The 8,896-nt window shown below is 34.5% G+C and overlaps 1 protein-coding gene across 1 annotated transcript; it reads left to right on the top strand.

Moving 5' to 3' along the window:
* Positions 1–3,120: 3,120 nt before the first annotated feature.
* Positions 3,121–5,810, top strand: LOTGIDRAFT_193371 (hypothetical protein). The gene is made up of 3 exons (XM_009062647.1): positions 3,121–3,247; positions 3,623–4,087; positions 4,305–5,810. The coding sequence occupies exons 1-3, from the start codon at positions 3,191–3,193 to the stop codon at positions 5,121–5,123; spliced, it is 1,341 nt and encodes a 446-aa protein (XP_009060895.1). The 5' UTR covers positions 3,121–3,190; the 3' UTR covers positions 5,124–5,810.
* The last annotated feature ends 3,086 nt before the right edge of the window (positions 5,811–8,896 follow it).

The following is an 8,896-nucleotide window of genomic DNA, read 5'->3' as shown; positions in this document are numbered from 1 at the left end:
AAATTTTTGCACTTAAGCTGTATGACAGTAGACACCTGGATTTCAAAGTCACACCCTCCCCTATATTTATTGGTGGGATGTGTTCAGGGCATGAGGAATCACCAATCTCTGGATTCTATTGTAATTACAGATGTATAAACCTCTATTACGGTGTAGTTATCTTATCAGTTTATTGTAAATGACAAATACTGAAAAGTATATAAACTATAAAAGGTCGACAGATTTAGAACAGTTCAGACTCAAGCTTGTTCTTTTACTATCGCATCACTCAATTTTGAAATGTAAAATATAAAAAAATCTTTCTTTCGTCACATTTCGAGTTTTTCCTCAATTCCCAATTATAGAATTAATAGAAGTATATTTTTTATTTCCTTTGTTAACATCAGTGAGGTCGTGTTCTCTATTACTATCAGCTTGTTACATTCAGATTGTAACAAATGGGAAAAGATTGAAGTCGTCCAAATCATTCGTTGTACATGACATCTCCTATGTTAGAGAGAATCGTTTTCAAATAGACACATTTTTAAGGGAAGTCTGGTAGAGTACATAATTTATATGACTGTTCAGTGCCGATAATCAAAAAACTTTATTGGGTTGGTTAAAAACGACTGTAATACCCCGTGAAACACTTAATTAATTACCCGACATTAACGAAATAGGCATATGAAGCCCATGGCGTAGCACACCGAAGACCTCTGCCTCAAGGAGCTTCGGACCCTCGAGCCTCGCCCTAGAGAGAGACTTTTCCTCGGGAATTTTCTGGATGAGGCCCCAGTAAGAAACGCATACATGTATCCATTCAAAAATCTTTTTAATCATTCCACATTCCATTGATTTAGACTTTCTTTTTTCATAATGATTTCAAATAAATTATATTATCATATAAACATAGTTTTCAATATAAAATAGCAAACTTTACCAGATGAAGTATATTATCAACTCACAAGCTGATCATAAAATTATGACTCATGGTTTTAGATGGGTTTCTCTTTTGGCCAATTGAGAAATTTCTGTTAATTTCAGTTCAAGATACCCATGATAATAAGTAGCCTACAATATGCAGTAGATTTGGCTCCATTTCAAAAGCAATTGAGTTGATGTTGACTCATTCTGTTATAAAAGTTTAGTCATAAAAATGACTTTATGTTTTTATCGATGAAGACTGATACACAAACTTTCCATTTTGTCCATTTAATTACCAAAATCCATTTAGAATTGCTACATATTGATAAATTTAGTTTGCCATTAAAAATATTTCCAAGACTTTGATGTATCACGAGGGAACAACAATATTTCTTTTAAAAGCTGCCAGAAAACAACATTCTTCAATTTCTCAAAGGCTTTCATTCCATTTCTTTAAAAAAAAAAAGGTCCCGTGTAGCTACATGTATTTATATTTCAAAAGATGCAGGAGTTGTTTGTCTAAGCACATAAAAGAGTCTTTATTTATTTATTTTATTATAAAGCTATCTGTATATAACTGTAAATGTCGTGGCCTCTGGTGTGTCTATGATAGACAGTGATAGACATACTTTAAGTGACTTAAATAATCCTTTTTGTGATTGTGAATTTTATATACATAGTAGGCGTTTTTGATATACATAGCTATAGCTAAGCCTAAATAGTCGGCGTTGTTGATGCTCGTGATATAAATAGTCGGTGCTCGTGATATAAATAGTCGGTGCTCGTGATATAAATAGTCGGTGCTCGTGATATACATAGTTGGTGCTCGTGATATACATAGTTGGTCTTATCCATAATCTTAACTCATGATAGTCGCATAATTATATATAATTATCAATGCTGAATATATATAATATTAAACATCAAGGAAACGTTATTAGCTATACGAAAACCCTGAATGGGAGGCTAAGTTGGCACACCTGGTCACCTACGAGGTGTTGGGTATTACGGAAGTGTCCATATTTTGCCTATACCACCAGGGGTACCAGATAAATCAGTATCAATGATAAGGAATGGTAATTTACGTCATACTTTTCTGCAGCAGATTGGACCAATGAAGACTGAAAATATTGAAAGACTTTGGACTTGACTGAAATAATAAAAATGTTGTTGTTATTTACGGGTGCTTTTGGGTGAATACTAATGCAATAAGTAATTTATTACCAAATTTAATCAAGTTATAAGACAAGAGCCAGTGTATAAAAGCCGTATATTTTAAAACCTTCATCAATCTTAGTGAAATAAGATTAAAATTGATATTCGAGGCTAGTTCTACTCTAGTAAATGAGAAGACAATATAAAAGTTTTGGTTTTAACAATGAAATATAAGTTTATGGCCGTTCCTGCATTAAAATAAGAATATGGGTGTTTGATGTGAGATGAAGAACACTTTAGTAAATGAAAGTTGATGAGAGAAGATAGTAAGAAAGAATGATAAGGTGAAGATGAATGAGTCCCAGTGGTGTTTATTCATTCATCATTGTCACCAGGACATGTTATTAAGATGTAAGATTTGGAGATATTGGAGACACTATTTAAAGATTAAGATAAATCTAACTAAGATCAATGATGATTTTGTTTTTGATTATTCCTATATTGTCTTTATATACACCCTCTATTAAAATTCACTCCTGGGCTGGAATTTTGTTTACTTGTTACTTGGATTTTTTCTTGATGTGCTGCACCAGTGGTGAAGCTGTGATTTCATTGACGGACGGCCATCTTCGAACCTAAGCCTCCCTTGTGTACTTTAGAGGGTATAGGCGCACTAGTCTTGGTGGAGGGGGGGGGGGGGGGGGGGTCAAATCTTCTATTCAAGGAAGACGAGATTTAGGCAGTGAAAGTAGAATTAATTTACGTTTTTTTTGTCCCGAGGCGAGCAATTTATACCTTTAAGGTCATTTCGTATTAAATTCACAAAATCAAAAGCCAAAACAAAAATACGAAGTGAGTGCAATAATCATGTTTATAAACAGATTGAACCGTGTTGAATGGATTAACGTTGATCTCTAGATGCGATAATCCATATTATGACAATCGAACTAATGAGATAATTTGTTATTAATCACAGAGGGTAGTCAGGGTAGCAACCGAGGTAATCAGAGAGTAGTCCTATATAAGATTTCAGATCAACTGAGCTCAACATTCACTCTTCGGTTTTAGCTCCCGATCTCAACTAGAATTCCAGCCTTTTACCAACTTTGTAAGTTGAACAACCACCGTCAACATGAGAGAAATCGTTCATATGCAGACTGGTCAATGTGGCAACCAAATCGGTGCCAAGGTAAGTTTATTCTTTTAAACTAAAACTCCATTGGGTGTATTCTGACGACGAGAAACTATCATTGGATACGGTTTATTGAACTTAATTCTAAACTGTCAGGACAATTTTTGTTTGTGTTATTCAGTTTTATTACGGCTTTTCATCTAAAGAACATTGGTCAGCCATTCACATTTTCAACTTTAAACTTTCATTCGTAATTTTCTTTCTAATTATCTATTTCTTGTGCTGCTTTTTCGTTTTGAATTCGCCTTTCCGTAGGGGAGTTTGATATGGTGTTGTTGATTCTGAAAATATGGTTGAGGCATATTCGATTATATGTTTGCATTTGGCTTGTTAGCAAATTGCTGTTTTTTCACGTTTATCTTTTTCTTTCAGTTTTGGGAGGTGATCTCTGATGAACATGGTATTGACCCAACAGGAACTTACCACGGTGATTCTGATCTTCAGTTGGAGAGAATCAACGTTTATTATAATGAAGCTACCGGTGGTAAATATGTACCAAGAGCAGTTCTCGTCGATTTGGAACCTGGTACTATGGATTCTGTAAGATCGGGACCATTTGGTCAGATCTTCAGACCAGATAACTTTGTCTTTGGACAATCTGGTGCCGGTAATAACTGGGCTAAAGGTCATTACACTGAGGGAGCTGAATTAGTGGATTCCGTCCTTGATGTTGTCCGAAAGGAAGCTGAAAGTTGTGACTGCCTCCAAGGATTCCAGTTGACCCATTCTCTTGGCGGTGGAACTGGTTCTGGTATGGGAACTCTCCTCATCAGTAAAATCCGTGAAGAATATCCAGATAGAATTATGAACACCTTCTCTGTCTGTCCTTCACCAAAGGTAAGAACAAGTTATAATCGCTTTGATACCTTCTATAGATTAGACAGACACGATTAGCAAGACTACCAATATGTTATATTTCAAGCTTAAAACAATTCTGCATCGCCTATGCGAATGATCGGAATTATTCAAGACGGTGAATTACTCATGAGTATTCTTTCACATTAGAGAACCAGCATTATCAACCCTATCATGATTTTTTTTTTTTGTATTTCAGGTATCTGATACTGTTGTGGAGCCTTACAATGCCACCCTTTCAGTTCATCAACTGGTAGAAAATACAGACGAGACTTACTGTATTGATAACGAAGCTTTGTATGATATCTGCTTCCGTACTCTCAAGCTGACAACACCTACATATGGTGACCTTAACCATCTGGTATCAGCCACCATGTCTGGAGTGACCACCTGTCTCCGATTCCCTGGTCAACTCAACTCGGACTTGAGGAAGTTGGCTGTCAACATGGTACCGTTCCCACGTCTCCATTTCTTTATGCCTGGTTTTGCCCCTCTTACATCAAGAGGATCTCAACAATACAGAGCTTTGACTGTTCCTGAACTCACTCAACAGATGTTCGATGCCAAGAACATGATGGCTGCCTGTGATCCTCGTCATGGTCGTTATTTGACAGTAGCTGCAATGTTCAGAGGTCGTATGTCCATGAAGGAGGTGGATGAACAAATGTTGAACGTACAAAATAAGAACAGCAGCTACTTTGTTGAATGGATTCCGAACAATGTTAAAACTGCTGTTTGCGATATTCCACCAAGAGGTCTGAAGATGTCAGGAACATTTATTGGTAACACCACTGCCATTCAGGAACTGTTTAAGAGAATCTCAGAACAATTTACAGCTATGTTCAGACGAAAGGCTTTCCTCCATTGGTATACTGGTGAAGGTATGGATGAGATGGAATTTACTGAAGCTGAATCCAACATGAATGATCTAGTATCTGAATATCAACAGTACCAGGATGCTACAGCTGAAGAGGAGGGAGAATTTGACGAAGAAGAAGGAGAAGGCGATCAAGAGTAGAACTTAAAATTATTTTATAAAAGTATTTAATTATATTTATTTGGTGAAAGGGATACAGTCGTCTAGATATATTTCCTACCAGTTTATAGAGCTCTTCCATGGCATATCAGTAATTTAGGCATGGCGGAATGTAATGCTCGGTAAACGGGGGTTCTGAAGGGCTAGCTGATTGGAGCTCTCTATCAGTATGTGGACATGTATGTCGACGACGATATCTCTTAAACCATAGTAAATTGTTGTAAATTTTAAAGAATGGCTGAAATTGGTTGCATTAAAGACAAACTTGAAAATGAAATTAAACCTGAACGTTGTGTGATCACTTCCACAAATTATTTCGTTCATACACATTGGAGGGAAGAATACCCCCAACCTTAAGGTTTTGACCTATCGGTCTTGCAGATCGACATAAGGTTTAAGGCTCTAAACAGAGGACAAAAAGTTTGAAGCATTGGCGGCGTTCAACATCCAATTGCAGAAGCGCTATGGAGGGCTATTGGAGCCAGCCTTGCATTGAGGGTCTATTTTAGGTTAAAAACACATTATATATATCTTGGAAAATTTTCAGAAATGATTTTTGTGCAATATAAACGATATTTCTTGGGCACAAAAAGCTGGTAGTGTACTCTCTAGTATTCTATACTAGTAAATGAATTATGTAGAAATGATGCGATTATATTATTTATTACTAGTGGAGTACTGGTTTCCGGTATTTATGAACAGTTTCATTTCCGACCATCAAATAAATTAACAGTAAACATGATCAGCAATGATATACTCCTGATAGTCATTATGGCCAGATTAATGGAAGCAAGTGAGCATTATTTAGGCTATTAAGCATTTAACACAGCTCCTACAACAATACACGACAGACCGTAGAGTAGTTGGAGTAAATTTGACAAATACTCAAACTTTAGAAGCGTCCTTTTTTAATCGTGTTTTTCAAATCCAGCAAAACAACTGTTTAGATGTCTATGGACGTTGTGGGGTTTAACATAAAAATATTTTCTCACCTGGTATCGCTTTGCTTACTTTGATGTTTGTCCTCAGTGGTGAAATGATAGGCCATGCCCCCTCCCCTTTAGTACTATGAAAGGTCAATTTTAAAGTCCTAAATGAACAAAATTTATCTCAGGCCATCTGAAACCATTGGCTTCTTGGTGCCTCTGGCAGCTCTTGGGGAATTCGACACTTCAATGGCTTTGTCCCCTGCCACCACTTAAAGATAGCTTGCCAGGCAAGGTAACATACGCCCACTGGCAGCTGTCAGAAATGATTAAACAGTCTTTAGTGACTACAGGGTTGCACAATATAGCTAATAGAGTAAAACGTCAAGTCAGATACGATATTTCGGTAAAAAATTATCCGATCATCACGAAAATCATTAGGGATCATCTTCATAATGACATTGACACATAAAATAAAAATCAAAAGAATCCATAAAGAACTGTAGCATGTAGAGTGAGCACGAGCCAAATGTGAACGGACGGACGGACCGACGGGGTGATTACAATATACGCCCATCTTACGTCTGGGCGTATAAAAATTCTATTATCATTTTAAATAGGGAAATAATGATCCTTGCTCTAGAGTTTCCTAGTAACGACACCGCGACACTTCGGGCCTCTACAAGAGGGGTACCTCTCATACAACGATTGGAATCTCACGTCTTTCTAGGCATACATTCTGACTATAAAAAATACCATTATACCCAGCAATGATGTACTACAATCTGCAAGTAAGTTGGACATCATTTTGTTTAAGGTTTCATGTCAGACAACACAAAGAAAATGAAAACGATACTGGTACTTAAATTTATTTATCCCAAACAATTCAAGGTTTCTTCATAAATTCATTTATTTATTTGGGGTTTTCTCCAGAAAATAAATCATTTGAAAGTTAATTTGCATATATTATAATAAAGGGCGGGAAATAACTGCGAAGTAAAGAGATACTATATACAATTGATAGGAAACAAAAATTAACCTTATTATACATTGGTTTTCATTGTAAAATTACAAAACTTTCATCTCTTTGGCACTTAAACTACACTTCACTACAAACTATTCTAGTTAGAAATTTCAATTAATTTTCTATGGAGCTATGCTGATCTAAAGCAATCGACTTGAGAAAGATACTAACGGCATTGGACCTATATTGCTCCATAGAAATGTGAAGAAATTCCACCCTAAATTATAGGTTACGAGGAATTTCCTTTTTTTCATTTCAAAATGAAACTTTTTTGTTTTTCTATGAACAAATCAATTTCCTCTTACTTATAATTTGATAAAATGTACAGATATTTTAGAGATAATCTGGTAGTATATAATGTGGTTTTAAATGAGTATTAAATTCATCAATATATATTATGATACATCAAAGTGAAAAAACATGCTCTTTGACTAAAATAAACTAACTAACTTGAAATTATTAATATATCTCACAACCTTGGGCTTGTTTACAAAAACACAGAAATACAGACAGAATAGGTGCAATTTTCAATACTTTATAAATTATTATATTTTAACGAATTACTCATTTTGTTACATATTATTTCCGTTATATATTATATTGTTTAAACTAAATAATTTTAAAATATTGAGAATTGTGCCTAAGTGGGCTCGTAGAATAGTGAATATCTATTAGGCAAGATAATAACACTACCGGTATATAATAAATAATGTTATTATAACTTCTTATCATATTGACCTCAATTCTAACTTCCAGGGGCAACAATTGATTAATCTTAGTTCATTTCAGACTTTTTGATTTCTTTAAGTCTTGCAGTTTTTCCAACAATAAATTATAAATACAGTATTTTAAACAAAGGAAGGATAATTTCATGTTGAAATTTGGCTTCCTTGTTTTTTTCTGATTTCATAAAAAATATAATGGAAAAATCAAATGTCAACTAAAGCATCAACTTTCATTAGACTACAGAGAAATTTATAATGACATTTTTGATAAATTGGATATCAAAATTCATGTTATAATAAAGAAAATGCTTGGCCTAATCTTCTATTTTACTGACAGATATTTTTCTTGCTATGGGAAAAATATGAACAGAATTTTCCAAAACACAGTAGGGTTGGGTATTCATTATCAAATTGAGATTGATTATCGACGGCAAGCTACAAATTGATGATCAAATATTTTAATTGAGAAATTTTCTAAAAAACATGGCCGAATTCTTCATTTTAAGGGTTATTTTTGTGTCATAGAAGTATACTAATATGAATATTAATTGCTGTGATGTGATATTAATTTAAAGTGGGTAGTTATGTGATGAATTGATTATCTATTATTTCAATTATTTTACCCATCCCCAAAACACAGCTGATTTGCAAAATGACTGACTTATTTCAAGTAACAATGCAGTGTAAGTGATGTCATAAAACCCAGGCTGAATTCTATGACAAACTTGATTTTGAAAGCTAAAGGCGTGTGCCTCTGCTTTTGGTATGGATTAGGGCAAGCGTTTCAAAATTGATTTGTATACTTCAATATGTGCACCAAGTTAGGAAGGAATGTGTAACGAAATAGATCAAAATACAATATACATGTAGTGATAACATATAGATATCATTGCTTTACATACAAGTCTTCATTAGCTACTGTCCTTGATGCTGTTGAGAATTGTCTGAAAATTTTAAAAATAAAATGCATCTAATTCAAATGCTTAAAATCTAAAAATAAAAAGTAATAATAATTCAGATGAATATTGAACATTGTATATCATATAGATGAAACTAGTGTGAGCCACAGATTGACCTAAA

The sequence above is a fragment of the Lottia gigantea genome, assembly GCF_000327385.1.
Source record: "Lottia gigantea unplaced genomic scaffold LOTGIsca_52, whole genome shotgun sequence".
NCBI classification, from domain to species: domain Eukaryota; kingdom Metazoa; phylum Mollusca; class Gastropoda; family Lottiidae; genus Lottia; species Lottia gigantea.
Note: the sequence above shows the minus strand (reverse complement) of the source record. Positions and strands in the feature narration are given on the sequence as shown.